The 21,096-nt window shown below is 43.0% G+C and overlaps 1 protein-coding gene across 19 annotated transcripts in view; it reads right to left on the bottom strand.

The window, feature by feature from the left end:
- Nucleotides 1–21,096, bottom strand: part of MAPK8IP3 (mitogen-activated protein kinase 8 interacting protein 3) — a 63,812-nt gene that overhangs the window by 10,484 nt on the left and 32,232 nt on the right. For 8 of the 19 annotated variants that reach the window (XM_065645243.1, XM_065645253.1, XM_065645241.1 and 5 more), the window contains 17 exons: nucleotides 20,853–20,971; nucleotides 18,117–18,128; nucleotides 16,723–16,740; nucleotides 14,300–14,357; nucleotides 13,098–13,250; nucleotides 11,424–11,505; nucleotides 9,538–9,668; nucleotides 8,880–8,936; nucleotides 8,232–8,402; nucleotides 6,466–6,592; nucleotides 5,543–5,638; nucleotides 3,976–4,137; nucleotides 2,886–3,051; nucleotides 2,347–2,532; nucleotides 1,550–1,736; nucleotides 638–760; nucleotides 280–360 (listed from right to left, as the gene is read on the bottom strand). In XM_065645243.1, the coding sequence (XP_065501315.1) occupies nucleotides 280–360; nucleotides 638–760; nucleotides 1,550–1,736; nucleotides 2,347–2,532; nucleotides 2,886–3,051; nucleotides 3,976–4,137; nucleotides 5,543–5,638; nucleotides 6,466–6,592; nucleotides 8,232–8,402; nucleotides 8,880–8,936; nucleotides 9,538–9,668; nucleotides 11,424–11,505; nucleotides 13,098–13,250; nucleotides 14,300–14,357; nucleotides 16,723–16,740; nucleotides 18,117–18,128; nucleotides 20,853–20,971 (1,929 nt within the window). The remainder of the gene's footprint in view (nucleotides 1–279; nucleotides 361–637; nucleotides 761–1,549; nucleotides 1,737–2,346; nucleotides 2,533–2,885; nucleotides 3,052–3,975; nucleotides 4,138–5,542; nucleotides 5,639–6,465; nucleotides 6,593–8,231; nucleotides 8,403–8,879; nucleotides 8,937–9,537; nucleotides 9,669–11,423; nucleotides 11,506–13,097; nucleotides 13,251–14,299; nucleotides 14,358–16,722; nucleotides 16,741–18,116; nucleotides 18,129–20,852; nucleotides 20,972–21,096) is intronic. The other 11 variants (XM_065645255.1, XM_065645248.1, XM_065645254.1 and 8 more) reach the window with 5 other exon arrangements.

Consider the following 21,096-nt stretch of genomic DNA (forward strand, 5'->3'; position numbering starts at 1 on the left):
AGTGAAATTTTCCCTTTCTCCTCCTCACTTATTTCCTTCTGATACTACTAATCTCATTCAGTACCTTATTCACTGAATGGGGTCAGGTCTGGAGTTGAGCAGAAAAATGACTCAGTATGAGGTTTTCCAGTAACAAACACCTTGGGAAACCCTCCTCACAAACCAACACACTTAGGAGAGCAAAGAAAAAGACCACTAACTGAGAGCTGCTACCCCCATCTAAAATATTGCTTAGGCACTGAACCTTCTCCTTCAGCATCCCCTGCCATGCACACTTACACTAGACTCAGTACAGAGTCCTTCAGCTTTATTGAGTGCAGACATTTCTTCCAGTTGGATACAGCCGAGTGCACATAAAGCCTGCGAGAAAGGACAAATTGGGAGGGTTAGCAGCAAGGCCCCACACCTTCAGCCCGACTAGGCTTGAGCCTTTTCTTCTGGTGGGGAAGGTGAAGGTTAGGTAAGAAAGTGAGATTAAATCCCTGTGTTTGTGATGAGCAGAGGGCTCAGAACGACAATGACCAATGAAAAACTACTCCAGAAACAAGAAGTGAACTAAAGGTGTGAGGACATGACAAATGGTGCCCAGAGAGGAATGGAGGTGAGAGAGGGACCTGCCAACCCGTGGGGAACTCACCAGCCGTTCTGTGCTCCCAGCCACATGGTGGGGGCAGCACTGGTGCAAGTCCCAGCAGCGTCCCCGTTCAACTCCTGGTCTGGCAGTGTTGTGCTTGACTCCGTCTTTGGCTGCCCATTCTCCCTGAAGAGGCAGAAGAACATTGTCAGAGGCTTTTATTAGCAGCAATGCACAGAATGCTCATCTGTGCTCACAGGCTGGCACTCACAAGCAGATAAGGGCACTTGTATACACAAATCGCTTCCTTCTGGTCAGTGTTTTTTAATGCTTGACTCCTGAATCTGCAATTTGCAAAACTTCCTTTTTTCCCCACCAATACAAAGTACCTCAAATCTATGAGCTTAACTTAGTGTTTGGCAGTACTACTATATAAACAATATTTTCTCTGTTCATTTTCAACTTTAACAGAAAGAACTTAGAACAACTTAGTCATTTAGGAACAACTTCTATCCAAGACTTCCACCTTGCTCCTCAGGCTATCACATTAGACTCATTTGTCTTAAGAATTTTTGGGTGGAGAATATGCTTTCTTCATTATCTTTAGAGCACATTAGAGATACTACTAGAATAAATCATTCATTATTTTTACACATGGATCAATAAGCTCCTTCAGTAAGAAAATCAAGTGTACACGCACTTTGAAAGATCTGTCTTAACAGCAGGTCTAAATTCATACTGAGAGATCAAGTATTTGCACTTAAACAGCTGACACAGTCTGCTGCAGGTTGAACCATGTTTATTTTAATTTCACTTCTTTCTTTCCCTATCATCCCAGCCGTAATACTATTTGGGCACAAAACTGAAAAAAGTTTGACACTTTATCAGAATATCAGGCTGGTTCTCATATCAAAAGGCTTATGAAAACAGAGCTGATAAATAACGGAACTGGCACTTTGGCCCCAGACTGCCTACCCGTTCTGCCTGAGAGGTGCCTGTGCAGGGACTGGATCCGTAAACACGTGCTCCGTGAGGGGCCCAGGCCGGGCCTGAGCAGGCTCTGCCTCACTTGTACCGTTCTCTGGTACCTCCGTAGCTTCTGTTGCCTCCTCAGTAGATTGGGACTGGTTGATCTTCCCATTGCAGACAGCAGCAACCTCACCTAAAAGACAAAGAACAGTGTGAGACATATTGGAAAACGAGCTGGTAAGTTACCTATACAGAAATCAGGCTGTCAACTTTTTAATTTATCCTTCCTTGCTGAATTCAGTCAAGCCCTGAGCCTGTACCACAGATGTACCACCAATATGTTCTGCTTGGATGGGGAACGGAGGCTATTTAAAAGTGAGCCACGGTCTGTGATGAGCAAAACAGCAGTTGTCCAGGGCTGCCCACGGCAGTATGGAGTCAGCAAGGGCATCTCTATGGTTTTCATATGGGCTTAACTGACTTCACAAGAAAACATGGTTCAGAACAGAAAGCAAAGAGAACAGAAGCAATTATAGCAGAGAAAACATATAACTTTTCCAAAATACTCTGCTGTATGACCCCCGCAATCAGGCTGCAGGATGTGGATCACTCGGAGAGAAAAGAAGGGCTCTGAAGAGAAATGTGCCAAAAGGGCCTTTCGTCTTCCTGTACCACATCGAGAAACTTCTTGAGGCCTCTGGAGTAGTTAAGTCAGGGACAGGAGGATGCAGCTGTAAGACCGTAAGCTCACATAGGACTAGCTATAATTGGACTGCCACTAGGTTTTATGCCCCAAAACTCACTCTGTCCCTTGTCCAGCACAGGTGTGTCACCACGTGAGGAACAGTTGCTTCGTGGCACATTGCAGCGGGTTGCACAGCCCACCAGAGTGATTCCTGCCAAGACGCCATCCGTTCCAGACGACTCTTCAGGATTTACATCTCCCTCCAGAAAGATCTCACCTGGAGGATAATCGCTCTCACTGGCCGCTGAAGGGCAAAGAACAGATTGTCCCGTAAATCTAGCTGTCACCGCTAATTGAAATGCAGCATCAACATCCAGGCTGGCTACAGAGCACTCCCAAACCTGGGCAAGGCTCACTCTTGCTCCCAAAAACCATCCTTTATGTGCCAAAGGAACCATTTGCTAAACATTCGACAGTGAGGGATCTCTGTAGAAAGGTCCTACAAGAAGGCGAGGTCTGAGTTATGGTTTTGAGGTACAATTACAGAATGCAGCAGGGTCCAAGGGTTAGTTCTGAAGTGAGGACGCTACATTTGTCACTCCTCGGTGGAGCAGGTGACCCTGTGCAGGTCACAGCCAGTGCCTGGGCCCCACTTACCAGGGATGCTGGAGATGCAGAGCACATGAGCATTGCAGACAGTGAACTGGTCCACCACTGTGCCAGGCTGATTGGCATCAATAATGACAACTTTACTTGTTGACAGCGTACTGGTGAGGATCCAGACACGACTGGATGTGGCATCCATTTCATGGAGCTCCTTTGCCTTCAAGAGAGCAAAGACACGGGCAGGATAAGTGCTCCTCTCAGATCAGACTGAGCGTATTAGCGCTTGGCAACATTTACACACGGAAAGACCACAATGCCGGCTTCAAAGAGTGAAGTGTCTTCCTAGCTGATGCAAGTAAGCAATATCAGCTATGAAAATTTCGTTCACGTTACCACGCTGGTATCCGGAACACCAGCCAGAAAGCCTGTCTGGCTCCTTAGGGCAAGAGGAGTTTGGCCATTCATCTCCCTTCTGAGATGTCTGACTAATGTATGACTGAACGTTCACTTTAGACAGAATACCACGGAGCTGGGATGCACTCGACCTGCCAACTTAAGCAAGCTCATCTCAGAAGACTACAGGGCAGCAGTGTAAGACAGTGTAGAAAAAAACCCCACAAACCAGAAAGGATAAAATGTTGTATTATTATCTGCAAATTACAGCTTGGTTCTTAAAAAAAAAACCCTAACACCTAACGCTATTAAAAAACAAAGCTGGAATAAATTTCAAGAGCTTCAACTTCTGAACCAAACAGACTTCATGGACTCTGCTATATCTCTGTTCTTTTTAAGAAAGCTTTACCTGAATTTCTTTTTAGTTTACAGTGATGAGGACTCCACAATCTTCCTAGCAACCTCATCAAGCACTTACTTACACTTATTATCAGGATTTTTTTTTCAAAATTCTAAATATTTCAACAGCAGAAGCTGGAAAATTTTACCCTGGATCCTGATTTATCCCAAATCACACATAAGTTACTGAAGAGCTAGAACACCAGAACCCTGCCCCCCACAACACAATGTCTCAGAAGTACAAGTGAGAGCATTATATGTCATAGTACAAAGGTATTGAGGGAGGGGGCTTGTCAAGGATGGAATGAGAAAAAACCCTGGAGGAAAAACAAACATTTTCTTTTCTGACCTTTTTCTTTTCAGGAGAGGTATGGTTACTTTTGTTGTTCTCGCCTTCTACTTCTCTGTCACAGGTGAGGGGATCACGTCCAGGATCCAGTTTCTGTCCATTCCCAGACTCCTGCTCCAAAGGTCTCCATCCCGTGAGATTGACTCCAGCTGCACACCACAGCTAAGTAACAGAAACAGGAATCTTAAACCAAGAACTCTGTAGGCTTCAGGGTCTCTTGAAATTCAGGCACCTTTGTAGAGAACTGTGGACACGTGTCAAACATCTAAAATATTTACTTGTAAACAACACATCTTGTTGATTCCTACTAGGAGACAGTCATATTTGGTGGAGGTAAGATAAGGTTCTTGTAACCTAGCAAAAAAAAATCACTGTTTTTTTAACAGATGTGACTCACAAATTTAAAGAAAATAAAGATAATAAATCAGGTGCATAACTGAAAACAGGCTTATGAAATGTCCCCACTCTGGTGTTCCTAAGTCATGGTAGCAGAGCACGCAGGACATGGCAGATATCACTAGCCTGGAGAACAAGGAGCATGACTGCTCAGCCAAAACTGCCAAAACTTGGCTGAGGATCCACCCTCAGTGCACTCCCGTCCCCCTCGCACCCCTTGCACTCTTCTGCTTCCTCACATACTCCTTTGCCCCAAAATCAGTATTTATCTAATCTTAGAGAGCTATTTAAAGAACTAAGACAGCAAAAAATGAAGTTACCAAAAAAAAAAAAAAAAAAAAAAGAAAAGAAAAAGGAAAAAAAATTCTGCTGGTGTAGCTCCTTATGTAACAACTGTGGAGCGAAAGAAACACACCGCATCCTGGGCACAGGGCTACAGAAACAAATACTGGATTTACCCAAAATCATAAAGGAAAGATGCTGAACAGAATAGTATCCAAAGATCACACCAACCTTCTAGAAACAACAGTGTAAGAATTTTCTTACGATTTAAACATCAGAATGACATTCTAAAAATCAGCTCTGAATAAACTTAATGACAAACTACCTATCTCAAAACAACTAATTACAGCAGATGAATGTGCTACCCGCAGAGAGACGACCATCCATTTTCAACTGCAATTCTACTCAAAATATTCCACTATTGATAGACACAGCTTCACAAAAGTCTGCTCTAGATTATTTTGGCTCATTACCAGTGAATCTCAGTCAACAATGGAAACTTAAAATGAATGATGAAATGCATTTTTACTTTCACCTGCTTGTTTTCATGAATTTTATATTGTTTTGTATTATACCCATAGGAGTCTCAGTGAAAGCCTTATAAGCCTAAAATGTTGCTGATATAAGAGTTGTCTCAAAAAAGTATAATATGTAAGACAGAGGACCTGGCAACCAGAATCAGCAGAGAATTATGTCCTTACAGAGAGAGGTACTTTTCCCTACGCATACTAGAAACCACCATCCAAAAAAGGAAGCAGAAGATAGAATTTGGAATATATGATGTAAAAAAGTTATAGATTGCTGTAAAAATTGCACGATTAGCAAGCAAAATTGTTTGCTTATTCCCTGTCCCCTTTCTGGACCGGAATGAAATGCAGAGACAACGTACCTTCATGGTTGGGTCCTTCTCTACTAGTGGGCGACAATATACAGGCACGGGGACGTTTTTCATGCGAGTGTCTTCCTGACCACCATTGGGACTCAGCTGGGGGGGGAAGAGAAGATGAAAAAGAACAGTACAAAGCTGTGAACACCAGATTATGATGAGAGAGGTGTCACCGATGTGGCAGAACCAAACTTACTAGCCTCAGAGATGGGTGCAGCTGAGGCTTCACCTCACATCTTGTGTGAAACAGAGTCCCTACAGGGCTGGGAGCAGCCGACCCAAGACACTGCCCCTCTCCCTGTGACATGGTGCCCCAGCTCTGCTCAGCAGAGGCTACACACTGCATTGCTCACGGAGAAAGGGTTGTTAAGAGGAAAGAAGTCAGAACACTGGTGTTCCCTTCCACTATGACTTCAAACTCATCCACTTTCAAGCCACACTGCAAGACTCTGTCCTTTCAGGTCATCTTTGACCAGCTGAATGAGTCACAGGCTAACAAATGAGGCTGATGGCATTTGATTTTGTGTTACTGCTGGGGAGAAGTAGAAGCAAACTGCGCTGCATTTGATTTTTATACTAAATGATTGGTAAAGTTCTCAGGGTATAAAGGAAATATATAATTGAATGTGAACATTAGATGACACAGAAATAAAAACAAGTACCAGGCTTGGGACAAAGATGAATTACTTTTGGTTTAGGATAGGTTCTTTCAGCACTTTGCATGCAGAGGAATACCCCCTCCATTGACTTTGGTGAACATACAGAAAAGATTAATCCAATTATCATACAAATAAAACACGCGTATGATACCTCTAAATGAACTATTTCAGGACTAAGGCTAAGGTTACCGGTGGGAGAGTTAGGTCCTCACAGGTTTCACTGTGAGGGACGACGTCCCCTCAGCCTGTCCAGAGGGCAGTCCCTACCTGCTTGTACTTGGCAGGGAGGCTCCAGCCACAGGCCTGCAACCGCCCATCGTCGTTCCGCACGTGCTCCCGCACCTGGCGGTACTGCTCCCGCTTCTGCTCGCGACGTGCTGAGGACGTGCAGTCACTGAGGAGAGAAGCACCAGCGTTACTTCTCAATCTCTGGTTAAAAACAGAAGCTTGAGGTTAAGGGAGTGTCGCCGTAGCAGGGGGAAGAAACACAAAGCAAACCAAATCCATCTTTGAAAATAGATGCAGGAAATCAAAGAGAAAAACTGTTAAGAAGCAGGCAAAGGCATCCCTAATCTACAGCTCCCTGTTACCCGAGCGATGTGACAGGCCAAATCACTGTCGTCTCCGCTTCAGTGCTCCAAGAGCCCTTCACAAACAGGGAATCAACCTTCCATAAGACCTATGAATCTATGAGATTACACCAATTTTTGCTTAGCTGCTAGAATTTACTGATCTAACGTCTCCATCAGGAAGACATTCTGAGTTCTTCCCTTCTTCATTATAGTCAACTATTTATTTTTCTGTCCATTTTAAAGCTTTCTTTGCTGACAAGGAAAATATGTACTAATTGCTGTTGAAACTGCTGGTTTCAAGCTGGAACAACTCCAGCTTTACATTGGCAAAGGTTAAAAGAAAAATTGATCCGTGAGCTTTTAAGATATGTATTAACATAAACAAAGGCTGTTTGAATACCAGTTCCAGCTCTCAATAGGTTTTTAAAGTATCATTCCAAGGTACAAACATCAGCAAAAAATCCAGTCCACAACAAAAACACCTACACACATATGCACAAACATAATGGCATATATACTCCAAATAAAAACAACCTCCTGCTAAAACAAAATATTTCCCTGCACGTGCTTCGGCCCCTGGGGAGAGGATGAGAGAACAAACAACTTCTGACAGTGGTTAGTCACATCGTTTAATGCACTGCTGGACAGCACTCAGACACCACATAGTGACTACGATATTGTAAGCAGATAAAAAGAACAGAATAAAGGCAGTTGGTATCTATAAAATCCAAATTTACCCGTCTAAAGACAATCTCTATTCTCCTGATCTGGCACCCTTCCAACAAATCCTTTTTATTGCTGAAGTTATAATACTTTACCATGACACTCTCCAAAGTCCTTCCACAAAAACATACCACATACAAAACTGTACAACCTCGTCATGGTAGAACACATGCATTTTGACATCAGGTAAAGCACAGAAGAGTTTTCTCCCTTCATACCAGAGACATAAAGGCTAGGGAGAAGATTCTGCAGTAGCAACACTTAAGAGGCTCTTTTTAGCATTGTTAAGATTAAAGCCAGATATTGTAACCTAAATGTGCTGTTGAGAGAACTTCTAATCTCCTTGTCAGGAGGGCTGGGCAAGACACTCCATCTCACTGTCCTAATGCTGCCATCACACTCTCTCTCACAAAAGTCCTACTTCAGTCCATCACGCAGTCTGCAAACACGAGTGCAGAACCAGGGGTGAGGCCAACTCAAGCCGACAGTGGTCCCTGCTGAGATGAACCATCACGGCCTAGAAAGCCATGGCAGCGATATGTTTGGGAGGACAAAGTTTGCTGAGCCCATCCATGTGGTAGTTAATGAGTAAAAGACCAGAGAGATAAACCACAAGAGACATAAACATATTAACACCACACAGACTTTTTAAAAAGTGGAAACCAGCTTATTTTAAGAAAAGCTGCTATTTGGGAGAGCTGCAGGGAGAGCTGGCTTGGCACCCAGCACGCGACTCACTCGTCAGGGAAGAACTCCAGCGTGCGGCTGCCGGAGGAGATCTGGCACATGGTGTGACTGCGGCGCTGGCTGAACCCCGCTGTGGTTGGAGACTTGTAGTGGATGTTCACAGACGGGTAGGTCCTCTTTGCTGGTGGGGGACTCGAGGAAGAGCTGAACAGACGGCTGAAGCTACGGACAGAAAAAGGCCAAGAAATAACATAAAAGGTGCCTGGGGACACAATACACTGTCAATTAACAACAGGGGAGCAACAGGTATGCAACCAGGGGCTGTAAGCCCTTCATGAAAACTGCCCGACTTCAAACACAGAGCTAAGTCCTCAGTTTGATTGACATAAGGTGTTTTTAGCTTCCATGAAGAGATACTTTCTGAAAACAGTTCTTTATTAAAACTGATCGTGAGTGTATGTATGTTTCTATTCCAAGGTACTCACTATTTTTCAGCTTGTAGAACAAAACCAATGTGGATGTTCAGATCTGATTTTAATTTCGCTAAGAACAAAGGAAGCCCTTGAAGGCAAAAGGGTTCAGCTAACAATACTTTCAGTTGACGTTTCATTAATGTCAGAGTCTATAAGTTGCTGTTTGAAGTAGAAATGGCAACGCTTCCCCTTTTCTTAATCTTACACAAACTACCAAAGAACTTACAACTGCCAAATGGTGGATTTCTTCTTCTCCTGAACAGATGGGTGCTCACGGGAAGCTCTAAGGATAAAGACAGCAGAAGCAAATTAATTTCAGCTTCTCTTATCCAGGTTTATGCCAACTAGCAGGCCGCTTCCATCAAGGAAGCCATGTCAAAATTCAGAATTCATTCTAACGTTTCAAAAATACAGAGGAATTGACATGCACCAGTCTTCAATGTAAGCACACCCGAGCACTTCATGTTTCAAAACTGAAATGAAGCGTGTGTCCAGTTGGAAGTTTTATCAGCTCCCTGCAACATTATCATTGCCACAGTTCTAGTCTGGTAACTACAAACCCCAGCACTACATTCATTTCAAGCCGTAGCCCTTAGAATTAATTAGAGGCTGTCCTATTCCCTACAGCTTCTCCTAGCTTAATTAGCACACAAGAAACAAGCAAGACAAGCAACTGCCCAGTGTCTCCAAATAATGACGGTAACTCGAGATTTGTGGCCCAGGTTCGGAAATAAAAGAATTAGGCATTAGGAGAGAAGCACCTACAGTTTGGAAAACTTTCAGCACTTCTCAACTCGTATCTCAGTAAGGTTTCCATCAACCACAAGGTCAAACACGGCCAGGTTCTGTCCTAAATAGGAATGTTCACCACCGCTCAGTCTCACCTGATCATCTCTGTCCACCTGACAGCCTCCTGGAGCTCCATCAACCGCTCCTTGTATTGATTGCGCTCCATCAGAACCCGAGCCATTTCCACGCGGGTGAAGCGGCGGCGCTGGGCTATGGGAATGTTGTCCTGCAGGGGGGAGGAGCACTGCTTCAGCCAACAAAAGATGGAAGGGGATTGATGTTAGTACAGGACAAGTCAGGAGACAGAAAGACATATTTGTTAGCTGTCCTTCCGCATATGAGGTGCTAATTCTAGACAAGTGATCTCCAAACTATGGCCCACGGACCTCTGGGGTGTTCGGCAAACCCATGGAAATTAGAATTAGAACCACCACCAAATTGAAAACCCCACCCAGGGACTATTGCCAGCAAGGTGCTTTGATAGTCTGCAAGGAATCAGGAGAGGTGACAGTGGTCCGTTGGTCCAAAAGTTTGGAAACCAAAGTTTTAGTTCATTAGTAAATCCAGCCACAAGCAGCAGGGAGCACCACATAATGCCACCCATCCCCTCAAGGGGACTATGAAGGAGATGTTCTGGTAGTGCACACTGATAAAGGTGTAGGGCACAAGAAACTAAAGGAAGGCCTTTTCCACTTTAGTGATACAACTTGGCCTTCCAATGAGGGCACATGTGGCTTTGGGTTTGGAGGCAACAGAAATGAGATCCTGTCTGTCTCTTTTGAGGAGTGGAAAACAAGAGCAACATGGCTAAGTCGGGGAAAACACCTGCCCCAAAATAAATTGTAGGATTTTGGGAACTCATTACTAGGCAGTGGCACTGGGTTTTGCCTAACTGTGGCAATTCCCAAACTCAGCCTGTGTGGTGAGTACTGAGAGCTGGAATAGGGCAAATTAACCAGGTCCCTCTACAACCTCCCTGGACTTGGAATACACATGTATGACCAGTCAAAATAAGAAGCATATAAATGAAAAATAATTTTACAAACATTTTTTATTATTTAAAAAAAACAGACTTCCTGCCAGTTCAGCTTAAAAGAAATCTCTTGAGCATTTCACAAGTGCAACTTGAAAATTTTCTTATCTGCCTAAATTCTCAACAGACCAAGTTCACTCCAGTTAAGCCAATGAAATTAGGATAGAATTGAACCTGCTCCAATACCTTCTACACACAGTAATATTGAAAAGAAATGTATCTAATTTCCTGTCCCAGCAAAGTGATATTTAGAGGTAAAATCTCTATTACTGCTTTGGTTTGCCTTATTTTTTTTTCCCTACAGTTGGTCTTTGTTGAAAAGTCTCTACCTCAGCCAAACCAGTCTGAAGAGCTATAGAAGAACAGTCCGTGAGCCTTCTCTGCCTGTACCTTGTAACAGGCACTACTGGCTTGTGTAAAAGAAATAATGAGAAAAACAATGTCGCAAGATCGAGATTACAGAACTAATAAAAGAAGGCAGTTACGCTGCAAAGCTGCCTGTATAACCTGGGTTTCACTGCATAATGTCCTCACAACTTACAGCTTCACTGACAACGTGGAGACAACCTCTTCTGAACTAGCCTGACTTGTCACAAGACCCCAAGAGAAACCACACTGCACACTAGACTGTAATTCAAAATTAGGAGGACCTAGATAAAACAGGAAGATGCTGAGCAGGACACTGCTCAGATATTGTTCTACAGAAATCACATTGTGCACGGTAATTGCCACTTGTGTGGGCTGCATATTTGTGCCAAACTATGGTTTGAAACTCATATGAAGAGGTAATCTCACAGCATCTATTAGCAAAGCTCATCAGCAAAAATCTTCAGCTGCCATCATTGTTAATGAAGATCAATCTGCATCTCAGGACCCAGATACATGGAGAAAGAGAAAGTAAGTAGATAAACCCCCTCTCCCCGCAGGCATTTTAGTAATGTAATATACCAATTCTGTACAGAGATAGCTGCTTACATCCTCCACCTCCTCTTTGGGTTCTCGTCGGGCAACAATCGCTTCAGATTTCACTCTAGGAAACAGGAAGAAAGGCATCAAACCAGCAAGTGATACCATGGCTGGCCCTGGGGTGTTTTGGGAGAATCATCTATGGGAAGGTCTGTCTGCATGCCTCACAAGGAAACATTTTCAAACCACAACCTAAGTGTCCAAGTTATGAGATGCTTCTCTGGTATTTTTCCTTCCCTTTTGCAGCACGTTACTCTGAACAGCTTCACCAACATCACACCATTTCTTTGGAATATTTGATGTAAGCATCAAAATACAGACCACTGGAATGGACCAGCCCATTTCTATTTCAGAGCAATAATCTCTGTTCAAATGTTTGATGAGATCTTAACCACGGGAAAACTGAGCCTTTATCAGCAGTGAAAATGCTGGCTTACGTTCTTTTGGGCTACTTCTGTTTTCAGTGCAGTGAAAAAAGTCTCAATTGTGAAGGACAGTCTGCCATAATGGTAAAGAACACCAAATCTGTGTTAATAAAACATTTAAAGTATTTATCTGAGTGCCTTTAATTTCTTTAAACTCCATACTGTGGTGCAGTCGTGCAGTCCCATGTGAATTACAAGCACTTTTATTAACAGCAAAGACAGTGCAGAAAAAAAAAATGCTGTCTCCATCTCCTAAAAACTCGCACTTGCCAGTTAAAAGTCCGTGTCCCTACTACGTAATATATATAATATGTTATATATATTACATATGAGAGACTCAAAAAGCATTAAAAAAAAATCAGACCTATTTCCACTTCTGTGAGACTACTTCTATTTCAGACATTTTGAACAATGAAGAGACCAATTTGTGTTAATCTTGGTGATTCTGCACTCAGATTACAAGGGCAACCTTCCAAATTCCAGCTGCAAAATAAGCACTGTCCTCTGAACTGAAATACCACCGTGCAATGCACAGCTAGTCGAAATACAATTCTGCTGCTTTGAGCCCTGTGGGTCATCTTTGGTTTTAAGGATGTGAAATTATCACAGGCTTTGCTAGTTATGCAGGCTTCGCTTTCTCTAGTTTGAATGGAAAAGATAAAGTGTTATCTCACCATATGCTACTTGCATGGGACTTTAACATCTCTTCTGCCTCTTCTCATTCTTAACATGAACAATGAAACAATTAACAATACTGACATTTAAATATTGTTTGTGGGAGTTTGTATTAGCTCTTTCATTAAATGAATGGGCATTCATCCCTCTCAGAGCTATCTTGGCTGCTGCAAGGATCAAGCTCTTGACAGTGCTCTTGACAGTTTCCTTCAAAACTATTGGTTTTGAAATTCCCACCCCCCCTTTTTTTTTTTTGGTTTCAAACTGCAGATTGAAACTCTGAACACTTCCCTCCAGGGAGCCTGGATTTGCAGTTGCTGGTGCAGAATCCTAATCCTGGGGAGGCAAATTCTGCAGGTTTTCTGACATTCAATATGTTCCAGTCCAATAAAAACAACATAACACTAAAAATATCTCAGCCACCTACCATCAGCCTTGAATTACCTTTGAATTCCAACGCTGACCTCCGCGATGGAAACAGAGCAAAACTAACAGAGGAGGAGGGTTTATCACTCATGTCCTCCCAGCTCCCTGGGGCAGGGTGTGAATCACTCACCTTTTCAGCTCCTCCTCCAGCTCCTTGACTCTGGTTTCCATTTTGGCTTTGGCCTGCTTTGCTGCTTCCAGCTCTCCCTTCAGCACTTCTTGCTCTCCAGACAGCTGGTCCACCTTGGCAATCAAATCATTCTTCACAACGTTCAAAGCATTTCTTAAAGGTGTGAAAGGGACAATAAGCAAAAATGCCCAAAACCAGCAGCTGTCCATAAGAGAGACCTGAAACTAAAGTCACAGGCACTACAAGGAGAGTTGAAATGAGTGTACTTAAACAAATCGGTCCAGCTATAACTCATGGAAAAGTAGATTTTGGTGAGAAGGAGCTGCAGAAGAACACAGAAATCATAGAAACATTTAGGTTGGAAAAGACCTTTAAGATCACAGAGTCCAACCGTAAATCACCACAATTGGTCAGGACGAGGTTTGTCCAGTCCTGTATCCTGACTGACAGACCAAGATCTCCTTAAGAAGGTGACAGAATACTGCAGAAAGGCAGGTGTATGGTAACCTGTCATCTGCATAAGGTTCAAAACTATTTTTAACTGAATGAAGATCTGAAACGCCTTTCAGAACTGCTATTATCTGTAATTGTGGATAATTGTGGATGATGGTGATATAAATAAGCACTTCCAATCAGCTCCGAAATACCTTAACATCTTTAAAATCAGCAGCTTCCTATAGTAAGTTCTCCAACTTTACCCTAGGAGTACTTTGCCTTCCTCTTCCTGACTGCTTAGCTTAGTATCTGGTTTGCCAGCCTTTCTCAAAAAATAAGTCCATTACATTGTCTGCTTCTCCCTTATCAACTATTAAATCTTTGAAAACTCTTCTCAATAGTAAGAAAATTGCCTTTCCAAATAGCAAACCTTGCAAATAAAAGCTTATAAACAGCAATATCCTCACAGAGACTCAGACCCACATCTAGATTCCCTCTGAAGTTCAAAGCTTGCCATTGATTTTGGCTGGGATGAGACCCCACCAGCACATGCCCAGAGACCTTACCCAAGTGCCTGCAGAAAGGTAACAGGAAAGTTGCGCAGAAGAGCAATTCCTCTTCTACAATTGAAGGAACAACAAGTATTCAAGAGAAACTGTCAGACAAGTGAGCAAGCCCCTGTGAGGCAGGAGCTCTGGGTAAGACCTACTTGAAGAGATCTCACTTACAAATAGGCAGGCACATCAGAGCACACAACCGTTCCTTACTTGGTCTCCAGCAGCTGCGAGTTCTCCAACAGCAGATTCCCCACTTCTTTGCCCATTCCTGAAAAGAAAGGCCAGGCAGTTTTCACCTCCTCTCCCAGAAATACGAAGCTTGTGTGGCACTGCCTGACTCATGCTTGAGGAAGATAAACCACTTTCGTTAGGCTTCCCTAAGCTTCTGTGTCCTGCTGTGGAGGGTGAAGGGCCTCTTGCTGAAAGACCACGCAGCACAAGAAAAGACACTCACGTGTCCTTCTGTAAAGGGCCCAGATGCAGACCTAGCTTCTTAGCCCAGCTTCCACAAACCTCCGTGAGAGGGACAGAGGAGAGCTTCCCTAATGCCAGTGAGGGGAAGTCAGTAACTCCTGGTTCAGCCCTGAGCTATTGCAATAGTTTTTTTATCATCATGCGTACAGAAAGAAGGTAGAAGTTACTGGGTTTTTCACGGAGGACAGCAGAACACTGTCCAAATTGCTGGCCAGAGCTGCACATCAGTGATTTTCTTTCTTTCTTAGTATAAGCCAAATTTTAGGTTTCTCAGTGCAGATTTGGGATCATGGTTGTGACCAGCTTCATGCAAGTGAAAGGATGCCCATTATCAGTCTTCCACCAGAAAAAAAAATTAACAGGAGTTTAGACTGTCCATTGCTCTATCTTTAACAGTTTTCTCACGGATGTTTAAAATATGAAGTCCCAGTCCTACCACTTAAGACCCACACTCAAGAAAACATCTACATCAGACACACTGCACTTGCACTTGGGCATCAACGTACGACAACTGCAATATGCAGATTGGGTTGCAAGCACTTTGAAAAATCTGGGGCTAAGAGTGAAGGTCGAATTCAGTATTTTATAAAACCAAACAGAAAGGAATTTAGGGACCAAAAGCACATCTGGATTGCTTCCTGTTGCCAGGGGACTCGCTGGCTCTCCGGGTCAGCTTCTGTCTTACAGTGGGGAATAAAGCCCACTCGAGAACTAAAGGCAAAGAGACTTCTCCCTGTCAGGGGACAGTGCTGAGGGTTTCAGCTCATTTCTCACCACGGGTCCCAGAGCACGAAGAAGTCTCACAGCCATCGGTGTCTGTGCTCCTTGTCCTGCCCTCTGAACTACCTCTTCCTTTACAGCAAAGACATCAACAGTTTTCATGATCTGTTATTTGCTGATTAATTAATATTTGCAATAAAATAAAAACAACACAAACTTGAAGTAAATGGAAGTTAAGAGAAACATGGTAGTATACAAGAAGTGAGAACACAACACTCCAACATACAGATCCTCTTCCCACAGTTAAATGGGATGAATTTATGATGCCAAAAGCAAATTCCCAGCAAGAATGAGTAAGAAGCAGCATTTTCAAACAACTTTTGAAAAATTAGTTGGTGGATAATTAATCACTTTGATGTTTCAGGCAACAATGTTCTTTGGATGCTGTATCAAAGAATACTGCAAACAGCAAAAAGTGAGAAACACTAACTGCAGTATAAACTGAGGTGTATTTTTGGTTTGGAAAGGTGAATGACTTATAGCCCTTTCTTTTGTGGCATGCCATGCGTTGATTGGAAGAACAAGAAGTCATCCGTTTATTCAATGATTTTCTTGTTCTTTTTTACTGATTCTACAAATTATCAAATAAATATTTAGCCAGTAAGACATTAAAATGGCACAAGGACTTTACAGCTGCTGAGGGACATCAAAGGAAAGAGTTCATCCCCAGGTTTTTTGGACTAAATCCTTTTCTTTCCCATTCTTGAGTCATCTGTCCCTCTGTGTGGCTGTTTTTGGGAGGGAAATGAACTCTGGTGAAGAGGGTGAGCTATCATGACAGAACTAAAAGCCGCACAGCGTTCCAACCATCAGTATCCTCACCATAGCTTCTACCTTATTTGTGTGTGACAGTCACAGCCCAACACTTTCACCAGCGAGAGGTCTGAAGGGCTAGTCTTGCAAAAAAGAAATGGATAAAGCCACCTCAGAGCCATAGAATGGACACTATGAGATAACCTTATGCAGGTTGTAATGGGAGAACCCTGCTCATGGGGAAAAAAACCACTGTGGAGTGACTAAAAGGAGGTCTCTTCAGCCCTTTGTGTTGTGGAGCAAAGGGTTAGGGTTAGGTTAGGTCTGGACTGAACCCTGTCTAACAGAGCCCATCCTACATGGTTCACCTCCCATAGCAAGGCAAATAGTGTGAAGCATCAAAGTGGATAATCAACTACAAGAAACAGAGGAGAATCCCCAAACCACCGCTACTGACCAGCAGCATCCTGCTTCTTGGAGAGGTGATACCACCACAACAAAAAAAACCAAACCAAGGTAATGCAAGACATATGGAGGGATGTTGAGTGAATGGAGGAAATTTAGAAAAAAATGCACATTAAAAAAGAAAAAAAAAAGAAAAAAAAGAAAAAAGGCCTTCGCCTTACCAAAGAAATCATCCCGTACTATGAGAGCCATCCCATACGAGAAAGGGAACAGAAAGAGATGAGGACGAAGGGGAAGAAAGGAAGAGAAAAAAAGCAGCCATTAAGTACCAGTCTGTAAACAGCAAACAGAGCAGCTCATCAGCGTGTGTACAGCTGTGTGTGGTGCCAGAATACGTGATGCTCAGCAGTAACTAATCTACACCTTGTTCTGCTGCAGCCTGGCCTAACAGGGATTTACACCTGCAGTGTCAGGACAAGCTCAAGATGAGCTCATCTGTTTCTTCCATCTTCATCATTTCCCCTGGACTACATGTCTTTGGGTTTCTCACCCCACAACAAAGGTAGTTCAACAGACATTATGAGTACGGTGAGGGAAGGACAGGGGCAGAAGGAAAAACAAAAGGGGGGTGAACACCAAAGCTCTCATCTGGCCTTTTGCACAGGCCCAAATCCACCTCCGCACTGCGACAAACTCCAACTCAACTTCGGCGGGAGGTTTTCTGAGAAAGGACCACAAGAAAGTGGCTTACAGTAAAATCAATTTGAATTAAAAGCAAGGATGACGCCATCCCTTTCTTTTGTAGCCTCACAGAGCCAACACCAAGGGGTGCTGGGCAGAGGAAGGTGGCAGCGCATCACCACACAGCATCACGCTATTGCGTCCGCACAAGTCACCTGCCTTTACTACAGGGAAAACTTCATGCAGTTTGCACTGAAATCAAGAGAGATCCCCTTGACTTCATCTGAAATTGCATCAGGGCCTAAGTGCATTTTATGGAAAGGCGCAAATCTTCTGACAACAGAAGGTGGTGTGTCTTCATCGAAACAAAGGACAGAGCTATGACTTAAACTCCTGTCAGAAAGGCAAAGCTTCCATCAAAGACAGAGGCTTTGCCACTCTAAACCATCAAGAAAGTGTCTTTAACATCACTACAGATATTCCAGAAGAGGGCCAGTCTGCATCAACTAACCCACAGTGGCCATCATGCACGAGGGATTCCTCACAGCGTGGTTCGCCGGGAGGGGAGTGGAACCTAACCCTGCGCCCAGCCCAGCTCTGCTCCAAGCTCCGCACCCATCCTGACAGAAAAAAACCACTTTGATCCCCAAGACCTTGAGTGACAGGCCAGTGTGACACGGTGGAGCAAACCTGCAGAAAGCCACGTAAGAAGAGCTTATTGAAAGGCAGCAGGCGTGTGAGCACAGAGCGGGGATGTCCTGCTGCCCAGGGACCCGCCGGTGCAAGGCAACCAAACAAGGAGAAGTGGGAGAAGTCTGCAAAGCCAGCCGTGTTTGGACAAGAGCAGGGGAGTATCACACGTGTATACCACGTCATTCCACCTCAACAAGGAAAAAAGAAACAAGAAAGGAAACTGAGCAGAGGAGATACACACCTGAGAACTCCCCTATGGGTCATGTCCAGCGAAGCACAGAGAGACAAGGGAAAAAAAGGAAGTGAAAAAAGGATCAATCAGTGACCGAAACCAACAAAATAAAATTTTGTTAAAAAAAAAAATTAACAATGATTCAGCCATTTCAATGTCAAAAGGCATGAAATAGTTAAGGACAGGACCTGCCATGACTGTATATGGCATGACTCTACATACAGGACATTAAAAAAAAAAAAAAAAAAAAAAATCAAGGGAAGGTAACCCGTGGTACAACTGCAACCACATGCCTCAGCTGCCCCCAGTTTTCCAGACATGAATCTCAGGCAATCGCATCTTCCTGAAGCGGATAAACCTTATTTTCTTGTATACCACTAAATGCAGAACAGCTAGTTCCCACTACCTTCTCACTTCCCCTCCCCTTGTGATTTTAGTAACTCAATCTTCTGATAATAAATGTGCTCTTCAATGATACTTCGGCTTGCAAAAAGACAATTAATTGTATTTTAAAACTTTTTTTTTTTCTTTTTTACACCACAGTGCTGGGACTCAGTTTGATAAGCCCACTTCAACTTATGTACAAAACTTACCACTATTATGGCTGAGTTTCTGTCTTCACCACAAAACCCCTGTTATTTGAAGGGAGGTTTTAATCTCCAAAGCAGACACAGTTGGGCATCCTAAAACTGAAAGGAAGGACCTGCCCATAGCACACAACCAAACTGCTGGTGCTCCTGCATGTCCAGAAGCTCTTGGGATAGGGAAGAGCAGGAAGGGGGAGGACGTGAGAAGGGGGAGCCTACTCGGGATTAGAGGTAGGAACCTGTGTTTAACAAGTAACTACACAGGAAAGCAGCCAACTAGTGTTCATAAGGCCATAGTGATAAAACAGGAATTTGGTCTACAATTACCACTAGTAAATAATTGTTCTCATTCCACATTTTTTCCCCAGAATACTTCCTATATAAACTCATGTATGTAAAGCAGTATTAGGGGCAGGGGAGGAAACCCACGGATTTTATTTATTATTTTATATTCCAAAATTGCAATGAAGGCTGTCAATTTTGTACCAAGAGACACTGGCCGCTTTGCAGATACCTGGAAGGGATGAGTGAGATTTTCCATTCAAGAAACAGAACTGCCTGCCAGGTGCTGCTCAAGGGTAATTTAAGCAGGAGCCCCAGCCTTCCTGCAATGACTGCTAAACATCCAGGTGATCCTCAGACCTGGAAATCTTGCTTTTCCTTCTAAATCCTTAATTTTGTAAGTATCTGCTTCAATTTCAGGCAGAGAAAGCTTGTGCTTTCATTTTGACTCTTCTGTAGATTTTTTTCTTTTGGCAATCTCGAGTTGGAAGTGAAACAACAGGTGTTTTAACACTTCATTCATGAGTGCTCTCTAGCATGTTGCAGAGCTAGCACCATGCTTCTAAAAAAAAAAAAAAACACACACCTATCCATATCAAAAAGGTATTGCAAGTGTTCTGATCATAGTTTAGAGTGTGTTCTTACATTCCAGTCACACTATTGCCTACAATAGTAACAATTTCACAGATTTTTGTCTTTGATAAAGCAAGTACTGCATTAACCTCCTTTCCAGTCTTCAGTTCACGCCTTCATGGTTAAAATCTTCGGCGAACAGGGTAAAATCTATCCCTTCTGCAGAAACAAACCCTTTTAGAGGGTCCTGATACAAGACTCATATTCAAAGGTGATACAAGTATCTTCCTATTTTAATTTCTGCAAAGCTGAGCTGCTGCAAATCTTGTGACATGATTCAGCTCATCCTGTTCTGGACATACATACAGAACCAAACTTAACAAGGTTAACCATAAGCAGCTCTTACACCTGTAATCACCAGAAAAGAAATGTACACTTTCAGGATCAGATCTCTTGCTACTAAATGCATAAAAGGCGTATTGTTGGAGTCCTGTTGTTTCCTAAGGCTCCCTAGATCAATCAGTAAAATAGAAAGTGAGATACACAGTTATAAACTTTGTCAGCTGCCCATGTTGTCTGAGTATTCAAAGACCATTCGTATTGTCCTGAAAACAGTCAGAAGGACTTAAGAACACGCTTAAATTCTGTCATGAATTAAGGTCTAGATACTCAGAGTCCAACACCAAAAAGTATGGCAAGGGCTCACACCGCTACCTGAGATAAAGCTGCTTCTCTGACTGCTTCAATGTCCTAGTCAGGAATATGGACTATAGCAAGAGTTCAGGTATTACAAGCTCCTTCAAAATCAGCCTAAAAAGTGAATTACTACATCTCTTAGACTGACTATAAAAGGGTAAAAACTGCAGTACAGACCAAAATACTTCGATATCACTTAAACTTCCAAAACTTAACAAAAGGAGTTACTTTCTTGCAAATTTCAAGCAAACTCCTTCTTCCAAGTGAAATTTCTAGTGTGTAAAATTACTGGGGGGCAAAATTTGGGGGAAGAAGCAGAGGAGCAAATTTTGTCTTCAAACTGTTTGTGTAGGAGAATCCTACAGAAAATTAATTATGCACATAAAGACAACCCAAATAAGAGTTACCCAACAGCTAAAGTTATTTTCTAAGTAAGCATTACTGTACTGCGGGTATGTATTTCAGCCATATAATGTATCGATTTCCATGCCATTTTTTTAAAAGTCAAACTTCCAAGTTCTGAAAAAAAAAAGAATATAAGTGCTTCTGGAAGCTTAACATAGCTGGCATTGTACCAGACCAAACAGAATGGTTCTAAAGTTTTTACCTAGCAGATCTGCTCCTTCATCAACATCTCCGATAACTTCGGACCCTGCTGTGGAAAGTTCATGATACAGAGAGTCTGTGTTGATGCCAAATGCTTTGTTCACAATCCCCTGTGTTGGGCTGTTGGAATTAAAACAAAAAAACAAAAGCAAACAAGGACTCTTGTTACTTGGCAACATTTAAACTAGAACATTCCTCTCTGAAATAGTGAGCATCCCATCAAAACCCTGAGAGCACATTCCACC

Source organism: Caloenas nicobarica, chromosome 14 (genome assembly GCF_036013445.1).
Source record: "Caloenas nicobarica isolate bCalNic1 chromosome 14, bCalNic1.hap1, whole genome shotgun sequence".
Lineage (NCBI taxonomy): Eukaryota > Metazoa > Chordata > Aves > Columbiformes > Columbidae > Caloenas > Caloenas nicobarica.